This window comes from Bufo bufo, chromosome 5 (genome assembly GCF_905171765.1).
Source record: "Bufo bufo chromosome 5, aBufBuf1.1, whole genome shotgun sequence".
Lineage (NCBI taxonomy): Eukaryota > Metazoa > Chordata > Amphibia > Anura > Bufonidae > Bufo > Bufo bufo.
Genome location: NC_053393.1, coordinates 526,908,800 through 526,933,110, shown reverse-complemented (window position 1 = coordinate 526,933,110; position 24,311 = coordinate 526,908,800). Strand labels below are relative to the sequence as shown.

Genomic DNA, 24,311 nt, shown 5'->3' with positions numbered 1-24,311 from the left:
AACAGAAGTGTGGTAGAGCTCTGTAACCCCCCGAGTGACCCTATCATCTAAGAAGAATCCCAACAAAGATCTTTACTACTGAACTATTTGTTAAAGGGGTTGATTTTAGAAAGGCGACCCGTGTCCATATGCCTTATTATAACATATGGCTGTCATAGAGGGTGGGGTCCTACTGTGGTGGTCCTACTGTGGTCCATGATAGGCAGGAATACAGTACTGCAGCGCCCATTACGGAGGAAAAGTTATACTCTGACATGGCCTACTTTACCCAACTGAACGCCACACCGGACCCAGGGAGATCAGCGGGCACCAGCTTCCCCCAATAAACATAATTTCGGCACAAAAACAATTAAGAAAGGATGCAATTCATGTAGGAACGGTCTAATGCAAACTGTGTCCAGACTGTGGATAAAGCAGCCCATCCTCCCTCTCTACCAGCAGGAAATCCCAGCATATCTTCTCCTGATCACACACACTATAGATGAAAGTTACCCCAAATGGCTGATTTGAACCGTGTCAGGCAGTCAACACTTGTCCACCGCTTTGCCAAAATGAATTGTGTTTTTTGTACTTTTGCCCCCGAGCGGCTGGTTCTGTTCGGCATGTTGATGTCTGGTCACAGAGGACTATCCTGATCTAAGGTGGTAAAATACCTACAGTCCATTATGTATATGGAAATAAAGTTTTGTGTCGTCGTAGTAAAACTTTGATAAGATCGGCCAACTATCGTTATATATGTGTGGGTGAGCTGGCTGTCCCCTGATAAAAGCAGAACCTATTGAATTTCAGCATGCCCAATTCTCTGTTCTCACGGGAGACAACCCACCACCAGGCGTGTGCGCCATCCGATTTCTTCCCATTGAGAACACATTCACACTCGGCTGACCAAGCTTGCATGTATATGGGGGAGGATTAGATGTCGGCTGGCCGCTTTTAAAGGTGTACCGCCATCTTGTGTGGTGTTCCAGCCTGTGACTCTCCAGCCGTTGCAAAACTACAGTTGGATGGGGAGGGTTGTAGTTGCTGTATACCTTTGCATCTTCGAAAACTCAGTGCTCGTCATCCCCTCCCACACTTGGTAATCTATGGCAGGAGGATGAACACGGCAAACGCTCTCTGTGATGGAAGGGGAAGTTGTGGTTTTGATTCGATAACCTGTAAATGATAAAAGGGGTATTTATATAGTGCACAAAAAGCGCCTGCTTCCATCTAAGTAGACTGCTGGCAGAATTTTTTGTATTTGTTTGTACAAAAGGCTTATTATAGAAATGAATAAGGCTTGGTGTTCAGCACCTCTCATCACCCGGAGAGTTATAGATATGTTAGAATAGCACCCCCTGCTGTTTCTAATGAGCAGGCTTCATGTGTCCATCTCAGTAAGTGTGTCAAGGTGGACACACACGCTCAGTCTTGCTCCTTCGGGTATTCGGAGGGATCCCTGGGGCGGCGAAGCGTCTGTGTTCTGAGCATGTCAGAAGAAAAGCTGAGCAACTGATAGAGAGAGTGAGACCGCGATACTGTAACTGCTGTGGTGGACACATAGAGACAGCAGGTGGCGCTCTTCCTGCAGTATCTGGGGATATGAGCATTTTTTTAAATGTGTAAATGCAAAAAAAAAAAATTATAAGTAGGTTATGGATTTAATGACAAATAATATTTTTCATGGGACAACCCCTTTAAAGGGGGTTAAATTAGGACATATGGACATCAACGAGGGGGTCCCCCTTTAGAAGCAGCTTCCGTTTGGTGAACTCAAGCATTCTTTGCATTACAAGGATGGTCACTTGCTGCAGAAATTCCTGGCTAACCGTGCCTATCTCCGTGAAGCGGAGTTGTCTTCTGCATTTCCCCAACCATGGGTTTTCCAGGACTTAAAGGGGATGCGTCACTTCAGGAAAGTGGAACATTAATACAAGACACTTACTAATGTATTGTGATTATCCATATTGCTGGCTGGATTCATTTTTCCATCACATTATGCACTGCTCGTTTCCGTGGTTACGACCACCCTGCAATCCATCAGTGGTGGCCGTGCTTGCACACTATAGGAAAAAGTGGCAGCCTCTCTGGTGGCTGGGACCGTGGGAACGCTCATAGGCTGGTGCTTTTTTTCTGTAATGTGCAAGCACGGCCACCGCTGCTGCTGGATTGCAGGATGGTCGGAAACCTCTGGATGGAAAATGAATCCAGCCAGCAAAGGAGGCAATATGGATAATCACAATAAATTAGTAAGTTCCTTGTATTAACTTTCCCTACAGGATAAATGCCACTTGCTGAAGTGACGCAACCCCTTTAACTGGAAGGAACACCTAGACGATAGCTCATCAGTATCAATAACTCCGGACACCCCTGCTGATCAGCTGTTTTCAGGCACGAAAAATAGTCCACTGAATAGTGGCCATGCCACGTACTGCGGCTCACTTGCATGGGAGCAGAGCTGCAGCAACCAGGCACGGCCACTACACAGGAGCTGGTTCTGGTTCTGCAGCACCTTGCTGGGGGTGATCTAGTATTGATGGCCTATCCTGTTCCTATAATAGGGCTTACATACTCCATGTACATGCAAAAACAATCCGCTTCAAATGAATGGAAATTTCTACAACTGATCGACCATATGTGAATATACCCTAAATTGGGATTGAGGAAATCCATATATACATATTATATAAAGGCAGGATAGGAGATAACTATTAGATAAGCGGGGGTCCTACCACTGATCATGGAAATGAGGGCCCCAAACCCTGAAATGAATGGAGTGGGTAGCTGGAAATGCGCTAGCCTGCTGCATTCATATCTATGGGAGTTTCGGAAATAGCCAAGTACTTCGCTCGGCTATCTCCGGAATGGATCGGCCACATTTCCGACTACCCACTCCCATCATTTCAGGGGGCCTCCACAGGGTTTGGGGCCCTTGTTCTCATAATCGGTGGGGGTCCTCGCAGTAGGACCCCCACCAATCTAATAGTTTGCCCCTATCCTGTGGATAGGGGATACAATGATATCTCTGAAACACCCCTTCAATTATCAGCATCAGTATTGTAAGGAGTTTAGACTGGAAAGTATAATAATCCCATATATCTCTACAGGCAAATGTTATCGCACTCCTATAATATTCATACTAAATCCAGGATGTCTAGACCTCCACAGCAGCATCCTTTTCACTATCTGTTCCTTCCACATCACCAGATGGTCTCCATCAGGACATATATGACTGTGAGCCAGACCACAGTGTTCATTGAGTCTTTGGAGTCTTATCAAGGAGTTGTTCTATCTACAGACAGCATATTTCTAATCTGTCGAAGGAAACATCTCAAAGAACTGAAGGAATGGTTGGGAATGTCAGGGAGGACTACCTGGTGGTGGCGTGAGAATATTTTACTCAACTGGTTCTATTCAAGAAGATCAAAGAAGCAAACATTATGACATGTTGGATCTTTGCTCAAAAACAGAAATGGACATGCATGAAAATGTTCACATGAACCCACGCCAAGCCTCGTAACATCTGCGATAGTGTTTAATTCCAGAAGCTCTTAATTCGCTTATGGTTTTGCGCCCGGTCATATCATCCTCTGAGAATATTTCTGAGTTGCTCCGGTAAAATCACTACTGTCAGGCATTAGTTAAGGTGCCAACTCACCATGTCAGTCATAGGCAGCCAGTTGGCTGAGTTTCATTGGAGGCTTCTTCTAAACACAACTGCTGGTGGCCTCGGGAGATCACTATCCACCAAGGGAGCATTATGTAAAGATAGAAGAACCCAAGTTATGTAAATGTGCAGTTGGATCACAGCCTGATCATCAGCCACATTTTTCGTATATCTTTTTTTCCATGCACCCTGAATTCAGAACTGATTTGGGATGATGATGCTCATCCCAGATACTTAGGTGAAGGAGGTTCAGGTTCCTTTATCAGAAATCGTTTAAGGCTACTTTCACACTAGCGTTTTTGCTGGATCCGGCAGGGTTCTGCAAAAACACTTTCGTTACTGATAATACAACCATCTGCATCCGTTATGGACTGATCCGGTTGTATTATCTTTAACATTGCTAAGACGTATCCGTCATGAACTCCATTGAAAGTCAATGGGGGTCAGATTGTGTCAGAGAAAACTGATTCGCCCCAATTGACTTGCATTGTGGGTCATGACGGATCCGTTTTGCTCTGCATCCAAGGACGGAAAGCAAACCGCAGCATGCTGCTGTTTTCTCTCCGGTATGTGAACGGAACGGAATGCATTTTGGAGCACTCCGTTCTGTTTAGTTACGTTTTGTCCCCATTGACAATGAATAGGGACAAACCAGAACCGTTTTTTCCGGTATTGAGCCCCTTTGATGGATCTCAATACCGGAAAATATTAACGCTAGTGTGAAAGTAGCCTTAGACCAAGGATAGAAAAGAAAGGGACAACTGTCTCTATGTGATATGTTTAAGATGTGTCGTTGTTCAGTCATCGAGGATATCAGTCCAAGAATCCCAAAATTTACACCATTCTTAATGTACAGCAACTTTTGGACCAGGTTTGGCCCTTCACTGAGTTGCAGAGGGCTTGACAAAGACATGCATGTGTAAGAAGACTATGGTGGCATTCTGTGGAATGACCACAATATAATTATAATACATATCAACACAAGATAAATGTATACCACCAACCCTTCCACTACATTTTCTTTCTGCTGTCTACTTAAGTTATTCAGTCTTTTAGGGTACTTTCACACTGAGCTGTGTATCTAATCCTATCCAGTGTAATACTGTCTGCTGAGCTGTGTATCTAATCCTATCCTGTGTGATACTGTCTGCTGAGCTGTGTATCTAATCCTATCCTGTGTGATATTGTCTGCTGAGCTGTGTATCTAATCCTATCCTGTGTGATACTGCCTGCTGAGCTGTGTATCTAATCCTATCCTGTGTGATACTACCTGCTGAGCTGTGTATCTAATCCTATCCTGTGTGATACTGTCTGCTGAGCTGTGTATCTAATCCTATCCTTTGTGATACTGTCTGCTGAGCTAAGTATCTCATCCTCTCATGTGTGATACTGTCTGCTGAGCTAAGTATCTCATCCTCTCATGTGTGATACTGTCTGCTGTGTATCTAAGTCTATTGTGTGATACTGTCTGCTGAGCTGTGCCTGTCGTTGTGTAGCCCTAGCCTAAAGCTGACCTACAGCAGAGAAGAAAAATGGGTTATTATGGAAATCTGGAGTAAAACTGTGTGTATGTGGAGACTAAGGGCCTGCGAGCTTCTATTGGCTGATAAGGGACATGTGACCGTGTGTATGGCAGTTGGGATATGAAGAGAAAGACTTGTATTGGCTAATGCAGGTCATTTTTTGGGAATATCTCAGGAACGGTACGTCCTAGAGAGCTTCGATCTAAAACTTTCCCGGACACCTGATGTTACCTGTGTGCCAAATTTGGTGAAGATCGGTCCAGTCGTTTGGTCGCGCATAAAGAACATCTAGACAGACAGAAACTCATTTTTATATATATAAGAGATAAGGTGAACAGGCTCTGGATGGCCTAGATTACCAGTAGAGAGAATTTAATCCACCATTAACCACGAGTAGCTCCCACAGTTTCATTGTCCACCATCCAGACACAGATGGCACCTCATTACACCCCCTATATCTGCCCAGACCATTTCTATGCACTTAGCAGAAGGAAATTTGGTGTCATGATGCCCATTACATGTCCTGACAGTGGTGTCGTGAATGAGAAACCCGGACTGCTACGGACTGGAACCGTATCATCTTTAGTGATGAATCCAGGGCCTGTTTGGGATGCGACAACAGTTGGGTTCTAGTACAGAGGACTCATAGTGGCAGTGGCGTCGCTACAGGGGGGCAAGGGCGGGCAATTGCCCCCCCCCCCCCCCAGGTTATTCCTTGCCCCCCCTGCTGATTCGCTGAATCGCATTAGTAATCGCTGCCTGCTGCTGCTGCCTGCGCCCGGCCGGCCGCCCGCACTACTCAGTGATTAAAGTTAAAGTACACAGAACACAGATACATACACAGTCAGTCTCAGATGAGAGTCACATGACAGATGGGGGTGGGGGCGGCGTTCGGACCCAGCGGACTCGCGGAGGCAGGGCGGGCGCAGGCTGGGAGTGTGGCAGCCGCAGAGACGAGTTGACGACTTGACGTCACGATCGTCAACGCGTAAAGCTGCGCTGCTGCGTCCCTGCCCGCCCCCGCGCAAACGGACTTTGCTGCCTTCATGTTCTGCTCTGCTCCTGCGTCACAGCGGCTGTCTGAGCCTGTCTACAGGTGCCCACTGCCTAGGGCTAGGCCCCAGCTTCGGACTGTCAGGAGAGGAGGACACAGTCTGACAGGACTCAGGAGTGGACTCAGTCGACTGTGTCTGTGGCAACTTCCCAACTCTGCCTGCCTGGCCCTAGAGAAAAGAAAACAGAGTAAGAATAAAAAGTAAAAAAAAAAAGAATGTACCCCTATACCCCCACTACCTCGCCTAATGGCCTGCCCTCCTGCTTGGCTTGTGCCCAGCCCCTCCTCAACCCTGATACCCCTATAACTTAGGAGTATCAGGGTACATTATACAGGGGTACTATAACTGAGGACCCCTGTATAATGTCCCCACTCCCCTGATAGCACTGAGTCCTCCCCAGTTATATTACCCTTGTATAATGTACCCTGATACCCCTTAGTTATAATATTACCCATAATGTCCCCTGATACCCCTCAGTTATATAACTGAGGGGTATCAGGGTACATTATACAGGGGGTAATATAACCAAGGGGTATCAGGGTACATTATACAGGGGGTAATATAACTTATATTACCACCGTATAATGCCTGATAGGCCTCCTGAGTTATATTACCCTTGTATAATTATGTACCCAGATACCCCTTAGTTATATGATCCCGGCGGGGTCATATAACTAAGGGGTATCAGGGTGCATTATACAGGGGGGTAACATAACTGAGGAGTGCTATCCTATCAGGGACGTAATACAGGGGTAATGTAAGCAATATTACCCCTTTATAATGAAAATTATTAGTGCCCCCCCCCCCCCCATTTTTGACTGTGTATCTTCTGTGCCCCCCCCCCCATATATTGATCCTAGAGTCGCCACTGCATAGTGGGCACTTCAATCCTGCCTTTGCTGTGGAGCGACACACTGCCCCAACTGCTGGTGTGATCATTTGCGGAGCCATCGCATACGACAGTCGGTCACCCCTAGTAGTGATACAAGGAACACAGCTCAGTGATATGTGCAGGACATCCTGACACCACGTGTTCCTCTCATGGCAGGGCTGACAACTGGCATTTTTCAGCAGGATAATGCTCGTGTGCACATAGCAAGGGTTTCCCAGGAATGTCTCCTCCAGATTCCAACACTTCCTTGGCTGCCCGGTCACCAGATTTATCACCAATCCAGCATTTACATGACCAGCTGGGGCACCAGCTTTACCAACCTACAGGTGTGCAGGATCTACAGGCTCAGCAGTAACATCTGTGGGCAAATGTACCGTAGGATACTAAGCAGAATCTGTATGCCTCCATGCCAAACGGTATCTCATCTGGTATCCAGGCTAGAGGCTGTATCACATCTTGTATCCAGACTAGAAACCATATCTCATCTTGTATTCAGGCTAGAGGCCATATCTCATGTTGTATCCAGGCTAGAGACCGTATCTCATCTTTTATCCAGGCTAGAGACCGTATCTCATCTTGTATCCAGTCTAGAGGCCATATCTCATCTTGTATCCAGACTAGAGGTGGCCCAACAGGGTCCTATAGCCTCCTTTTTATTGTACAGTTTTCCCCAAAAAAACTTCTCCTTTCGCTATATTATTGTAATAACTTCTATATATCTTCATTACAGTCACACATCTCCTTCTTGGTGGGTTATTTTTTTTGGTCAGCTTCTGTGAAATATTGGTCATATGATTTTTCCAGTAACCAGTTTAGATATCTCTCAGGAGGCAGATAGCCTGTGCGCTAAAAATTATCTTTTGTTGATTTTTATGGAACTTCTCATAGCCACCCTGGTAACCAGTGGCTTCTCAACTCAACAGTCCACAATATTTTTTCCACCCCTGGTCTCATTAAACTTATTGTCCCAGAATGGCAAGTTATCACCATCCACTAGATAGGTGATAAGTGTCTGACCAGTGTGAGTCCAACTGCTGGGGCCCTAATCGATATTGAGTACAGGGGGCCCATGTCTCCTGTATCACCTCTCTAGGACTTCTGGATATAGCCTAGCGCTGTACTCCGCTATCATATGCAGCCACGTAGACATTGGCATGGAGTGGTTCTCTTGATCGGTTGGAGTCTCAGTGATCAGATTCCCATAGGTTGTCATTCTGGGACAACCCATTTAAATTACTTAGCAGAGATCCTTTTGGTGAGAAGAAAAGTAAGTCCTGAAGGTCCTGGGTCTCTATTACAGGATCTTTTTGAATATTTGTATTACCAGGTTTCCTGACTAATCGATGACCACCTCCGTGCTTTTCTCTTCTAGGGCTTTGTTTCGTGGAAATTCAGATGTGGATCAGCTAGAGAAGATATTTGAGTAAGTTACAGAAGAATTGGCTCCGTCCTCCAGACGGAAGAGAACTGTCTCACTAGTGCCCCTACAGTTAGCTGCCCTGTAAGCAGGGTCAGACTGGCCCAGCAGAGTACCAGAGGATCCTCCAAAAGACACTGGCTCTGATACCATAGTGGGCCCCAAAGGTTATGTAGAGGAAGTTAATACAAGGCACTTACTAATGTATTGTGATTTTCCATATTGCTTCTATTGCTGGCTTGATTCATTTTTCCATCACATTATACACTGCTCGTTTCCATGGTTACAGACCACCCTGCAATCCATCAGCAGTGGTCGTGCTTGCACACTATAGGAAAAAGCACCAGCCTATGTGCGCTCTCCCGGTTCCGTCGACCAGAGAGGCTGGCGCTTTTTCCTATAGTATGCAAGCTCGACCACCACTGATGGATTGCAGGGTGGTCGTAACCATGGAAACAAGCAGTGTATAATGTGATGGAAAAATGAATCCAGCCAGCAAAGGAAGCAATATGGAAAATCACAATACATTAATAAGTGCCTTGTATTAACTCTCTCACTATTTGCTGAAGTGAAACAACCCCTTTAAACTTTATAAATAATATAAGGGTTGGGCCTCAAGAATAATTTGCTCAAGGAACCCCAGTCCGACACTGCCTGTAAGTCAATGACTGGAGTCCTCAGAGATCTTTTTGTATCAGATTTCTATTTTCTGATTGCATATTTTATACTGTTTTCTGTACATGATTATGGTTGCAGCCATCTTGTCTTGTTTCGCTACTACTGTGACAGTAGTTGTAGTAATGCTGTGACGTGCAGAGGGTACTCTGCCGGTAGAGGGAGGAGGAGCTGAGCCCCCCCCATCCTGTATTTTTAATGGTGGGATCCTGTGTTGTCTGCTTCCAGCTTTATAATAGGAAAATTAACTTTCTTGTCCAGTGATGATAATGAGGTGACAAAGGCTGAAAAGCAGATTATTTTTATATGGATATGGTAATTTTTTTATGACAGAATAGATTAACCCCTTACATACAATGGCACTCGCTCAGGAGCTGTTTTACCTGGTGGCAGAGTCTGTGGTTGGAGACAACTTCAATCATGGACTTTTAACCGCTCATATGCTGTAGTCACTTACAACTACAGCATCCCAGCGGTCCTTTACTGGAAGCTCCTGGTGACCAAACAGCTCCCCCGCGATGAAAGTATGATGATCCTGCTGGTTGTATAATTAGTAGATCCAACTTTTAATTTACCCGACATCATGATCACAAGTGCCATAAAGGCAGTCCCTTCCCTTTCAGTGCCCTTAGTTCCTGCACTAATACATCCCGCATAGGGAAGCATTCAGTGCAGAGAAGTGAGGGTACTGCATCTTGAAATTGTGGCACTGAGGGGGTGGGGGGGGGGGGTTAAAAGTTAAATCTAATAGTCATGCAGCCTGCAAGATCATCATTCCAGGTATGCTTACGCTGCTCCCCCTGTCATCTATTTAGCGCTGTCAGCAGTTTTGATGGGTCAAAACTGCTAACATGTGCCCCTTAACTCAACCACCCTCTAATGATAATGAGATGGCTCTGCTAGTCATGTCAAAGTCCATGCAGCAAAGCTGTCAATTGAGCTACACTAAACAGGAAATGTCAGCCTATTGCATGTGCTCTAGTGTCCCGTGTGAAAACTAGAATTGTTCATTATTTTTATGTGGATAATCACAAAAAGTAGTAAAAAATTAACTGCAGCAAAAATATATAAAAAAATTTATAAGAACGTTTTTTAATATTATAGTATTTTTTGATAGTTTGTAAGGCTGAAAAAAGACATTTGTCCATCCAGTTCGGCCTGTCATCCTGCAAGTTGATCCAGAGAAGGGCAGAAAACCCCTGTGAGGTAGAAGCCAATTTTCCTCATTTTAAGGGGAAAAAATTCCTTCCCGACTCCAATCAGGCAATCAGAATAACTCCCTGGATCAACGACCCCTCTCTAGTAGCTATAGCCTGTAATATTATTACGCTCCAGAGATACATCCAGGCCCCTCTTGAATTCCTTTATTGTACTCACCATCACCACCTCCTCAGGCAGAGAGCTCCATAGTCTCACTGCTCTTACCGTAAAGAATCCTCTTCTATGTTTGTGTACAAACCTTCTTTCCTCCAGACGCAGAGGATGTCCCCTCGTCACAGTCACAGTCCTGGAGATAAATAGATGATGGGAGAGATCTCTGTACTGACCCCTGATATATTTATACATAGTAATTAGATCTCCCCTCAGTCGTCTTCTTTCTAAAGTGAATAACCCTAATTTTGATAATCTTTCTGGGTCCTGTAGTTGCCCCATTCCAGTTATTACTTTAGTTGCCCTCCTTTGAACCCTCTCCAGCTCTGCTATGTCTGATACATTGAAGGGCTTCTGTCACCCCACTAAAGTCATATTATTTTTTTTGGCTACTTAAATTCCTTATACTGCGATATATGAATATATACTGCTCTTACTCATTTTTATTCAGTAGTTTCTTCTAAAAACTGACTTTTATAATATGTAAATTACCTCTCTACCAGCAAGTAGGGCGGCTACTTGCTGGTAGCAGCCGCATCCTCCTCTCATAAAGACGCCCCTTCCTCATGTTGATTGACAGGGCCAGCGAACGCGCTCGTCCTCTGACTGGCCCTGTCTGCGTTTTAAATCTCGCGCCTTCGCCGTACCGGTCTTCAGTCGGCGCAGGCGCACTGATAGGAGGACGCTCGCTCGGCCGCTCCTTCCTCAGTGCGCCTGCGGCCGGTGTAGATGTGACGTCATCGGCGCAGGCGCATTAAGGATGGAGCGGCCGAGCGAGCGTCCTCCTCTCAGTGCGCCTGCGCCGACTGAAGACAGGTACGGCGCAGGCGCCAGATTTTGAATGCAGACAGGGCCAGCCAGAGGACGAGCGAGTTCGCTGGCCCTGTCAATCAACATGAGGAGGCGTCTTTATGAGGATGATGGCCCTGTCAATCAACATGAGGAGGCGTCTTTATGAGGATGATGGCCCTGTCAATCAACATGAGGATGCGGCTGCTACCAGCAAGTAGCCGCTCTACTTGCTGGTAGAGAGGTAATTTACATATTATAAAAGTCAGTTTTTAGAAGAAACTACTGAACGAAAATGAGTAAGAGCATTATATATTGATATATCGCAGTATAAGGAATTTAAGTAGCCAAAAAATAATAATATGACTTTAGTGGGGTGACAGAAGCCCTTTAAGGCGTAATGAATACACAGTATTTTTGCTACTCAATCACTAACCAGGAGCAATATCTCCCCCTAGTGTCCACTTGGTGGAAATGTTTTCTCACACATTTTAAATGATGGAGCGGCGATTATGGATTTTGCGGATGTGGTTGGAACAGTCTGAATGAAAGGTGGTGTTGCCAACTATGCACCTAGGTTGGAGTGTTACAGTCTGGACACCAGGATTTCTATGTATTGTACACATGATGGCTAGATGGTTGTGTTTTTATCTTCAGCGTGATTGGTCTTCCGGAGGAAGAGTCGTGGCCGAGTGAAGTGGCCATTCCACAGAGCGCATTTCAATACAGACAACCGCAGCCCTTAGAAGATGTTGTTCCAGACATTGAAGAACAAGGCAAAGATTTACTTCTGGTGAGTTGATTCATAAAAGTGCAGTGACCCCGTCCATATGAAAAACACGCCAATATCACTGCCTGTGTGACCCATTTTATCGCGGAACCAGGAAGATCAGGATGAACACTAGTCCTGATAAGAGCGTGTTCTCAACTTTACTATTATAACTTCTTAGGTTTCTTTTAAAGACGTTTTCCATCCCTAATGTTAGTAAATCAGAAATTAGTTAAGAGGCAAAGTTTGGTAAATATGCTTTGTCCAACATCAATGAAAAAAATAAAACCTTTGGAAAATCCCGCTATTCCAGCGCCGCAGATCCCATATCCAACATTTCCAGTCTCCTCCGGTAGAGATGGCGTTCTGTATTTACATGACTGCTACCGGCCAATCAGTAGCGTGTTCACAAATGGCATGTGACCACAGAGACTCACTGGTCATAAGCTTCATCCCTTCTAGGAACTGGAAATGTCAGGAGCTGAGCCAATGTTGCTTCTGGTACTTCCAGTCGGCCATTCATTTTTCGGTCATGTTGGAAAACCCCTTTAACTAGGAGAGACAATATGTTTCTATTATATTAAATTACTAGCAGAAGGTCCCGTCTTCGCTCGGGTATATTTCATCTATTTCATTTAATGTTTCTGTGTGTCGTTAAAAGATATCGACAGTATCGACTATAACAGTGACCTCCACAGCACCCCGCCCCTTTAACAGTGAACTCCACAGTACCCGCCCCTTAACACTGCCCCCCCCCCCCCCCCACAGTGCCCCGCCACTTTAAAATGGGACCTCCAAAGCAGCCCATCCCCTTAACTTTGACCTTCACAGCAGCCCGCCCCTTTAACAGTGAGTTTCACAGCACCCCACTCCCTTGACAGTGACCTCTTCAGGGGCCCGCCTCTTAACAGTGACCTCCACAGTGAACGCCCCTTTAACAGTGACCTCCACAGTACCCTGCTCCCTTAACAGTGACCTCCACAGTACCCCGCTCCCTTAACAGTGACCTCCACAGTACCCTGCTCCCTTAACAGTGACCTCCACAGTACCCCACTCCCTTAACAGTGACCTCCACATTACCCCGCTCCCTTAACAGTGACCTCCACAGTACCCCACTCCCTTAACAGTGACCTCCACAGTACCCCACTCCCTTAACAGTGACCTCCACAGCACCCCGCCCCTTTAACAGTGAACTTCACAGTCCCCCACCCCTTAACACTGAAGGGCACAACTACACTGCTACATGTGTCGTGTGACAGTGATGTTGCACGACAATTTTTATACTGGTAGTCTGTGGTGCTGCACTGCGACATGTGACATGCTGCGACTGCGACACAACAAAAAAATAAAAAATCCATCCAAGATGGATTTTTCTGCGACTGTCACGTTGCAGTCGCAGCATGTCACATGTCGCAGTGCAGCACCACAGACTACCAGTATAAAAATTGTCGTGCAACATCACTGTCACACGACACATGTAGCAGTGTAGTTGTGCCCTCTGTCGTGCGACTTATTTTGCGTGACACAGGTCGTCGTGTAGCCCTAACCTAAAGCTGACCTACAGCAGTGAAGAAAAATGGCTGGGTTGTTATGGAAACCTGGAGTAAAACTGTGTGTATGTGGAGACTAAGGGCCTGCGAGCTTCTATTGGCTGATAAGGGACATGTGACCGTGTGCATGGCAGTTGGGATATGAAGAGAAAGACTTGCAGGCTTGTATTGGATAATGCAGGTAATTTTTTGGGAATATCTCAGGAACGGTACGTCCTAGAGAGCCGAGACCCCCACAAGATTTCTTTCCAGGTAGCAAGGGATGTGTACACCAAGTTTCACCTCTGAGACCCGCACCTATCTTTAGAATTAAGCCAGCAAAGTGAGGGAGGGCGCACCGCGCATGTGCAGCCGCCCTCCATTATTTCTTAAATAATAGCTGAAAATAGCTGAGCGGCCGTCTAGTTGAAATGAATGGGAAGTGTGCCGCGCAAGCACAGCAACTGCTCCATTCACTTCTATTGGGCTGACAGAAAATAGCCTAGCCAGCGCTCCATTCTAAAAGATAGGTGTGGATCCCACCCAGCCCTATGCCCCCAATGTCTGAGGTGAGGCAACCCCTTTAATGACTTAAATTCACAGCATCAAAGGACCTGGGGTGGGCCCTGGACTCGCAGCCTTAAAGACTATGGACACCTTCGGGGCAATTTTTTTTAAGTTTGCATCTTACTCATTTTAACCTAAAATAATTTTTTACATTTAGTCTTTATTCAAAAATGTTTAGCTGTTTCTGAAATACAGGGATAAAAATCAGTCTGTTTGCAGGAATCCCATCATCTGACTGCTCATGTAAAGCTGTTATCTCTGCCTGATATCATAGACGCTCATTATAGTGCAATTTTTATCAAATTCATAAGAATATGACTTAAATAAGTGATCAGAGATAAGAGTTACACGTGAGCCAGGATGGAATTCAAAGAAAACCGAAAGTGACAGCTTGCTAATTATTAAATTATTTAAATTACTTTTTATTAAAAGGGTATTCCCATCACAGACAATTGGGGCATATCGCTAGGATATGCCCCCATTGTTTGATAGGTGCACCTCTGGGACCCGCACTTACACCGAGAACGGAGAGGGGAGAATCGTGGCTGGAGGACCCAGAGTTTCCTGAGGTCCAGCCACTGCCAAGCGCGCACCGCTCCCATTAATTTCTATGGGGCCGACGGAAATAGTTGAGATGGCTATTTTCCTTGGCCCCATAGAAATTAATGCTCCTCTCTGTGACCCGCACCTATCAGGCAATGGAGGCATATATATATCCTAGCGATATGTCTCTATTGTCTGTGATAGGAATACCCCTTTAAGGACCAAATGAAAAATGATTTTTAGTCCAAAATGAGTAAAATGCAATGATAAAAAAAAATGCTCCCAAAGGTGTCCATAGACTTTAAAGGGGTTGTCCAGCATTGGACACTTTTTTTAAAATCTGAACACCAGCCTCCTGTACCTGTTGAAAAAAAACATACTTACCTTCTTCCTGCTGCACCATTCTGGCTCCCTTGTGTGGTCCTCTGGTCCCCGTCCTGTAAACTTCTTGGTGAATGGGGTCACGTGCGCCACTGCAGCCAATGACGAGCCTCAGCAGTTGCTTGTTCTCAAGCGGGGACACGTGGGTCTCGTGCTGTTTGGGGACACGTCACTACTGAGGTCAGTCATTGGCTGCAGTGCACATATGAACCCATCATTCTGGAATTTTACAGAAGACCGCTGAGCGCAGCCAGAGACCTGGGAGTGGCAGGTGAGTATGTTTTTATTTTTTTTAACAGGTACAGCAGACTGGGGTTCACATAAAAAAAAAAAAAAAAAGTTCCCAATGCTGGACAACCCCTTTAATGGGGATGCTAAAATCTGGTCACATTATGGCCGTCTGGGAAATACCCCTCACATCGGACTGTGATTCATGCCTTCTCTATGTTCTGTTTTCCTCCAGAATTGTCTGATATTCAATCCAGAAAAGCGTATAACGGCATTCAGCGCTCTGTCCCACCCTTATTTTGACGATTTACAGACAAGCAAAGACAGCTTGGAACGTCACAGAGCGTGCGGGCCGAGGCCGGCGGAGGAGATGACTGCCGAAGCCAAGAGTCCTTGAGCGGTGCTCCTGATATGGACAACACAAAGTAGCGGCTGGATCCTCGGAAGCCATTGACTTGCAGCAATCAATTTGCTGAGGAACTCTGTTTACTTCAAATCAATGCAAGCCCAGCGCAGCTTTATCTGTTTTGTTTCGAATTTTGTTCATTTTTTAATTTTAATATTTTTTTTTTATTTTTTTGCTGGATTGTTGCCAGCGTAAAGCTGCTGAGCAATGATGCTGCCTTTAACCTTGGGTCTGGCGGCGTGGTACAGGTTCATCCAGTCACTGCCTCCACATGAGGAACTCCATTTTACCAGCTGCTAAATTTAAGATTATTTTTCAATGCTTTTCGTTAAAACCTACCTTGTACCTACAGAGGAGGGCGGCCATTTAGGGGACAGTATGTATATTTTGCCTGCCGGTGATGTCAGTAAGGCACCTTTTCTTGGGTAAAGATACCTAAGCCTGAAAACTCAGGCGCGACTGAAGGTAAAGGGGTATTGGCACCGCTGAAATTCGTAAAAAAAAAAAAAAATTCTAATATACTTACCTTTTTAATCCCACATTTTGCCGGTCACCAGGCTTTGATACTGGTTTCTGCGGTGATATGTTGGCAGCACAGGAATGACACGTAAGGTAAGTATTGGAATTTTTTTTTAGGGGTTATACCCCAATGCCCCCCTCACCAGGTGTGATGGTGAAAAGAGTGCAGGAAGATGAGCTATGTGGTGACTTTGATATTGATGGCCTTTCCTTAGTGTAAGCCACCAATATGAGATGAATGGGTCCAACACCCGGCACCCCTACCAATCAGCTGATTGAAGGGTCCAGCGAAGGCTGCAGCCCCTTCACAGTGTTTACACTGGGCACAGCGCCGTACATGTTTTACTGGGCGTGCCTGGTATTGCAGCTCAGTCCCATTCATTTCAACGGGACTGAGCTGCAGTACCCCGCATAGCCACTACAAAATGCATGGCGCTGCGTCGGGCAAAAAAAAAACAGTAAAGGGGAAATGACGCACGCGGACCCCTTAATCAGCTGATTGTCAGGAGTTTGACACCCACCAATTTTTTCAGGTTGTGAATAGAAATGAGCTTTAAAGGGGTTGTCTAAGATTTGGATAGGTCATCAATATCAGATCGGCGTAGGTCCAAGGCAGCTGTTTGAAGAGGTCTTTTCCTAGTTCAGTGACGTCATGTCCATCGGCCTAGGCGTAGTTCAGTCCCATATGACTGAAATGGGCCGAGCCGCAATACCAAGCACTGGCGCAATCAAATGGACGGACCTCTCCTGGGGATAGGTCATCCATATTAAAATCTAGGAAAATCCCTTTAAAAAAAATAAGCCAGGCGATAATAATAATACACTATGTTGTGGCTGGTGCAGGGGCTGAAGGGGCGGAGCATGACACAGGAAGTCAATAATGACCTTAGAAAAGGGATTCCCGAGTCATGCTCCGCCCCCTCCAGCCTTGCACCAGGCATAAGATAGTATGTCTTTGAATACAAGTGGAGCCCGCATGGTAGCCGCCTGGGTGCTGAGCATTGACGTGTACACATTAACTGTTAGCTAGAACTGTAAATGTCCGGGGTATATGAATTAGTGATGTCTCATAACCCGGACAGTCTGCAGAGTGTGGAACATGGGGCGTACGACGGAACGCTAGGTACAGGACAGTTTTAGCAAACATTCATTTTTGGTGCATTTTTTTGTATTTTATATATTACTCGGATTGGTAAAGAGTTTTATAGAACATATATCTGACGGAAGGCGCCGAACATTTCTCTGGTTTGGTTCATTTCTATTTTTTTAAAGAGTGAATGAGAAATGTATTGAAATGAGCAATAAATAAAGATATTTAACCATCTGGTAAGAACAGAGGCCGACCTCCTTCTGTGTGACCTACCGCAGGATTCCTTTAATCCAGCATCCTGGGAACTCAGATAACCCCCATCAGTTCAGCATCTCATTTGTCGGGTTGTTGGATTTTTATTACACCACGGTTTACACAGGAACAAGTCAAGTACGGTATTATTATCTGCAAAATGTAAGGTGTTTTTATTTTTTTTTGGGGTGGGGGTGACATTAAAGGGGTTACCCCATGACAAACATTAATCACCTACCCACAAACCTGGCCATTTAACCCATTAAATTATGTTTTTACCTGCCAATTAGCCTAATTGTCAAGGCTAATGGTTTTAATTGACAGTTTAGAGCCTAAGAAAGGCTACCTGATGCTTGTCGGTATTTTTTTTGCCCACATAATAATACAGTGTTGCTACAAAATTGAAATAAAAAATAAAAGATCCCTGGAGGGACTTAAAAAGAAGAAAATTAAGTATGGTAAATATAAAAAAAAGTCACCAAAAATCTTTTTTTTTTTTTTTTTTTAATCAAATGGGTATTTCTAGTAAAGGATAACTGTCATATTTTCATCAAAAAATAATTTTTAGCATATGTTACTGCTGCAGCAGCATTATGCATAAAGCAATCTTTAGTTTCTTCACTTACCACTGTTTTCCTTGAGTTTTTCCCTTAGTTACGGCTGTTTAAACATTTACAATATGAGGACCTTCTCAAGATGGCTTCTCTGCCAGTTCTCTGAAGCCAAAACTGCTTTCCCTCACTTCCCTTACACACTTGCTGTAGCCAGCAGCTCCCTGCCAGCCAATCAGATTGGATTACTGAGAGACACGCCTCCTCACTCTGAAGCCTAAGGCAGTAATGCAGTGTGTAGGACCGCCCCTCTGTCTTCTGTTTATACTAAAAGGAAGATAGACAAGCCACAGCAACGGTCTTTTAAGGGAGCAGTGGAAAGGGACAGAGGCCATTAATGAAAGCTTTTATTATAAGGTAATTACAGATCTTCTGACAATCATTGACAGACTAGCTCAGGTATACATGCCTAGCTCTAATAAACTAGCAAATAAATAAAAATATGACAGTTATCCTTTAACAACAAGTATCAATTGATTTCATGATCACTGTGACTTTGACTGCTGGGACCCCCACCTTTCAGGAGAACAGGGGTCCCGAAGCCCCCTGTGTGAATGGAACGATAGTGCACATGTCTCATCACTTCTAGGGTACTGATAGAGATATCTAGTGCCACATTAGAGAAGTGGACGGAGGGATGGTCACACGTGCACCATTGCTTCATCACAGAGGGGACTCCTATGATCGTTTGGGGGGGTCCCCACAGTCAGACCCCCAGCACAAATGTATTTATCACCCACCTCTCCTGGTTATAGGTGATAAAGGGTAAAACCCTTTAATTAGGCCTCATTCACATGATTGTATCTTGTATCCGTGCCCGATCCGCATTTTTTGTGGATTGCATACAAACCTATTCAGATCTATGGGTCCACACAAAAAAAAACGGATGTCACCCGTGTGCTGTCTGCATCCATGTTTCTGTTCTGCATATTATAGAACATGTCCTATTCTTGTCCATATTGTGGAGAACAATAGTCATTTCTAGCAATGGGAGTGAGAAAAATGCGGATTGGGCACAGAATGTTTTTGTAAATTTTGCGGATTCTTGGTTTGCACACAGCAATATAGACAGGGTCGTGTGCATGAAAGTTATAGAGCGTCCATAATTATTATTCCCACATCAGTCTGCACAATCATATTAATTCACCCTCTAAACTATATGTACTCCAGAATGGTCTTCCTAGAAAATTCTTGCTACAAAATCCAACCACTCTGGGTCCTAAATCCTTCCCAGACCTTTGCAATGGACAAGCATGACCTTCAGAACGGTTCTCTGACAGTTCTTCACACTGCCTGTGCTGAAGGAGGACGAAGACACCCTGATCTCCACGCTCTACAAGTCCCAAAGAAAAAATGTGACAACCGTACTCTACGCATTTCATCTTTAGTCAGATTTGACATTTTTAGGCATTCACCATATGAAGCAATATTACAGAAAGTACTTGGAGACCAATGTCCCACCTTTGCAACCTTTTTTTGTTTTTCTAACGGGTTTATCCAGGATTAGATAAACGTTGCTGCTTTCTTCGAGAAACAGCAATGCACCTGTCCATTGGTTGTGTTTGCTTTTGCAGATATGCTCTATTGAAGTGGAAGCAGTTGAGTTGCAATATCACACACAAGTTAAAGACAAAAGTGGCACTGTTTTTGGAAGATCCTGGACAAAATTTTTAACCCGTTCCTGACATCCGCTGGCAGCAGAGTTGATGATCGGAGTCAACTCCGATCATGGACTTGTAATCTCTCGAAGCCGTGAGATCTGTTTGGTTGTTATGGAAGCCCGGGGCCTTTTCAAGTCTTCGAGGACGGCCATAGAAGAGTTATCAACAGGGCTTGTTAGGAATGCTGTGATTAATAGATCAACTCTTCTGCCAGTCTGTGGTGTAAGTGATCTTATGATCACACGTTAACGTCCTCTGGGGGATGGGGGGTTAAAAATGTGAAAATCAAGGTAAAAATAAAACCACTTTTTAAAAGATTTATATATTAAAAATTCAACTCTAAACAATCAAAAATAACATCATTGGTATCGTCGTAATAAACAAAAAATTTTAAATGATAAAAAACGGAATAAAATGTAATTAAAATTTCATACATACCCTTCATCACGCCGCAAAAAATGCTATTATTAGAAAGTTCAACTTGTCCTGCAAAAAACAAGCCCTCATAGGGATATGTGAATGAAAAAAATTAAAACAGTTATGGCTCCTGGAAGGCAGGGAGTAAAAAAATTGAAAATGGCTGCATTAGGAGGGGGTTAATTAAAAAAAAAGAAAAAAAAAGAAACAACTTTACAATAGAGGATTGTTCAACAGATTCTGATTGTTCTGCGTCTACAAATATGACCTATGGTAGCAGACAACAAACAAAACCTGTGTAGTCTGATCGTGCAGTCATGCTCCTTTCTATTACATTTGTTTGGTAGTTTAGCAAGAAGTAGGGAACAAATGGACGAAAACATGATTACAGTGTCAGACTACATGAGGTTGTTTGTAGTCTGTAACCATGAGGACCGCAGACAGAAAACAAGACGCGTAATTTTCAATCTTGATGAATTTGGAGCAATACAAAAAAAAATTGGAGAGATTGGGTTTGGAAAGTGGAAGGCCTTTAACCCCTTCTCCCTGTATGCATTTGGGGCCTTAGTGATCAAGCTATTTTTTTGATTGTTGCATTCCAAGAGCTATCATTTTTTTATTTTTCTGTCGATGTAGCTGTGTGGGGGCTTGTTTTTTGAGAGACAAGTTATAGTTTTTAATGGCACCATTTTGGAGTACACATAACTTACTGGTTAACATTTATTAACGTTCTAAAGTTAGCGACATTCACATTGCGGCATAATAACTTTATTCTCTGGGTCAGTACCATTATTACAGCGATACCAAATACATAACAAATAGTTTTTTTTTTTACATTTTACTAGTTTTGCACAGTAAAAAACCCTTTAAAAAAAAAATAAAAATGTTTTCTCGTGCATGGCATTGGGGGACACAGCACCATGGGTATATGTCCAACTACCACTAGGAGGCACTAGACACAAAAAGTGTTGGCTCCTCCCCGTTGGGCTATACCCTCTCCACAGGCACAAGGCTATTCAGTTTTTGTCTAGTGTCCGTAGGAGGCAGACCTGTCCTGCTTTTTTGCAGGTCCTGCTGTTTATTTTTTATTCTTTTTTTCTCTCTTCTGCAGGTCTCGGTGATCTCCACCGTTATACCTGCTGCAGGCTGGGGCTCCATCGTGTTCCACTTTAGTTGCCCCCCCCTGCGGGCGCGTACTTCTGTACCATCGCCGGTCACCCAGTCCCCACAGACTGCATCCGCAGGGGCTTGCCGGCATTCCCACGGTTCCCGTGTTGAGTCTGCCGAAGGGGTGACCCTGCGGCGCCCGAAGACATCAGATGGTGAGTATAGTGAGTATATTCCCCTGTCCCTGCCCCAGGGTTAGGTTCCCTCCTGTGGCCAGGGGGGTGGGATCCACCTTAGCTGGGGGTCCTGGGAAGCTTCCATCTTCCTCCACCTTTCTCTTCCCCCTTGGTTGGTTTTTTCTCTCCTCCCTGGCCACACAGTCCAGGCGTCGCTTCTCCTGGGCCTTCCCCGCTACTTTAGTCCCCGGCTTTTGCAGGGACTAGGCCTCATCTTCCATGGCCCGTTCCCGGCTCCCAGGTGCTCTGTTTGCCCTGTTCCGCCCACCCTCAGGCGTCGCTCCCCCCCCCCCACCCTCCTCACCTAGTTTTGTGGGTCCGGAGGCCCCTCGGTCGGCCGCGATTCGTCCCGCCCCCCTCGCTCCATTCCCGGCCGCCTCATAAATCGAGGCCCCGGCTTTTGGGCCTGCTAGGCCGCGATCTTCCCGGCCCCTCCTCCTTGCTTCCCGGGCTTTTCTGACCCCACCCGGCCCTCGGGAGGGGCTATCTCCTCCACCCTTTACTGGTCTAACGTGGGTTATCTATCCAGTGGATAGATCCTCAGTTTAAAAGAACTGCAGACCCCCTTTAGGTCATTGTCCTATGTACTGTGTGAAGGCAGCTAATGCTGTACATAGGGATCACTCAAGTCGTTCCCCCCCACCCCTCCTCAATTGCTTCATTTCTCCTGCAGCCTCTATAGCTGCTGCAGCACCTCTTTGGGGAACATGGCATCCGGGTCCAGATATGACAGCCTCTGCTGGCTGCTCTATGAGGGTCTCCTCTCCCAGCCTCTCCTCGGATCGCCACGTCTTTTCACGTGCGTCCGCTGTCTACGAAGGCTGCCATGCGGTCGGCCTTTCCCTGCTTGTGTGCAGTACCTCTTTCCAGACCCCATTGTGTCCCCTGACCAAATCCTTTTGTGTAGGTCCCTTCTGAATGGTCTCCCTCTTTGTCAAAGCCATGGGAACCTTGTCCGACTCTCCCAATCCCTGGCGGAGTCGCTGGACCGCTACCTATCCAATTGCGGCCACCTATGCCCTCCCAGGGTCCTCCCTGCAGATGAGGCATGCTCAGATACCGGGTCCGGCAAGGGGTAGCTCACAGTACAACCTCGGGTGGTCTCAACAGGATTCCACCCCTCCTCGGCATCCTCGGGTCCTCCCCAGGACAGGCCTGAGGCTGGTGACGAATCCTTTCCCGTCACCCCATCCGTTGCCTCGGGGGACACCTCTGCACCGATTCCCTCGGAACAGAGCATCAGGCGGTCTTCCTCCATACAGAAGCCTCTGGGAGGTCAAGACTAACGTGCACGGAGGAACCTCTCCTACCCAGGGTTGGTATCCCCTCTAGTGGATTTTCGGATGGCGCTCCCCTGACTGCACAGGTATTCAACCGCACAGGTAAGGCAGCCGTCCCCGTGTTTAGCATAATGAGTCACCTACTTGGTGTCTCTGGTACGTACGCCTTCTCCTTAACAGGGGGGTACCTGCACCACTGCCATAGGCTGTACCTGACAAGCCTTCCTGGTTCCCCTATACCAGGGGCTATGCTCTACACATTGAGAGTGTTTCCACCGGGTCCCCATCCTGGTGCTGGTGTTCGCCACTCTACCTCATAACAGGGGGTCCCTGTTCTTGGCAAGCGCCTCCTGTTGGTTGGTAAGGAAAAGCAATTATATATGGCTGTTTCCATCCGCCTTGCTTTTTTTTCATAGGTAGAGTACCTACACCTACTCCAGATGCTGAAGCCATTACTCCTGGCTGGCTCTATGGTGTTCCATGCGGCACTATTTCTCCCTTCCGGGCGAGATACACAGGCCGCCTTCAATTGCCTTGGCAATTGCACCTGTCTGTTCCCTGCCACTTTGCTCCTTTCATAGGTAGAGTACCTACACCATCTCCTGATGCTGTAGCCGATACCTCTGGCTGGCTCTATGGTGTTCCATGCGGCACTATTTTTCCCTTCCGGGCGGGATATACAGGCCTCCTTCAATTGCCGTTGCAATTGCTCCTGTCTGTTCCCAGACTTTTTTGCTCCCTTTCATAGGTAGAGTACCTACACCATCTCCGATGCTGTAGCCAATACCCCTGGCGGGCTCTATTGTGTTCCATGCGGCAACATTTCTCCCTACGGGCGAGATATAGAGGCCACTTTCAATTGCCGTAGAATTGCCTCTGTCTGGTTCTAGTCGGCACCAAGCTGCCACCTTGGTCCCTTCATAGGTAGAGTACCTGCACCATTTCCTGATGCTGTAGCTGTTGCTCCTGTCTGGCTTTATGGTGTACCATGTTGCATTTTCTCTCCCTTACCGGACGAGATATTGGGCCTCCTCCAATTGCCGTGGTCATTGCACCTACCTCATCATAGTGTGCACCAAACGGCCATCTTACTCCCTTCATAGGTAGAGTTCCTGCACCGTCTCTGATGCTGCAGCCGTTACACCTGTCTGGCTCTATGGTGTACTATGCGGCCCTGTTTCCCTTTTTTTCAGGCGAAATAGAGGGCCTCCTTCAGTTGCCATTTCACCTACCTGATTGTAGTGTGCACCTGTCTTGTTCTTTGTGGTACCGTGCGGCCCTATTTTCCCCTTCCCGGGCGGAATATACAGTGGGGGAAATAATTATTTGACCCCTCACTGATTTTGC

At 45.8% G+C, this 24,311-nt stretch overlaps 2 protein-coding genes and 1 long non-coding RNA gene across 4 annotated transcripts in view; 2 read left to right on the top strand and 1 right to left on the bottom strand.

Annotated features, from left to right (window-relative positions):
- Window positions 1-17,108, top strand: part of CDK6 (cyclin dependent kinase 6) — a 163,887-nt gene extending 146,779 nt beyond the window's left edge. The window contains exons 6-8 of the mRNA XM_040431178.1: window positions 8,489-8,539; window positions 12,026-12,161; window positions 15,621-17,108. Coding sequence (XP_040287112.1) covers window positions 8,489-8,539; window positions 12,026-12,161; window positions 15,621-15,782 — 349 coding nt within the window. The 3' untranslated portion in view covers window positions 15,783-17,108. The remainder of the gene's footprint in view (window positions 1-8,488; window positions 8,540-12,025; window positions 12,162-15,620) is intronic.
- The window catches only part of LOC121000616 (zinc finger protein 436-like), a 684,763-nt gene that overhangs the window by 527,233 nt on the left and 133,219 nt on the right, over window positions 1-24,311 (top strand). The window lies entirely within an intron of this gene.
- LOC121000619 lies at window positions 1,400-22,934 on the bottom strand. The gene is made up of 4 exons (XR_005778869.1): window positions 22,745-22,934; window positions 13,156-13,163; window positions 6,557-6,563; window positions 1,400-1,409 (listed from the first exon to the last, which is right to left on the bottom strand). It is a non-coding gene; the product is annotated as an uncharacterized LOC121000619 (long non-coding RNA).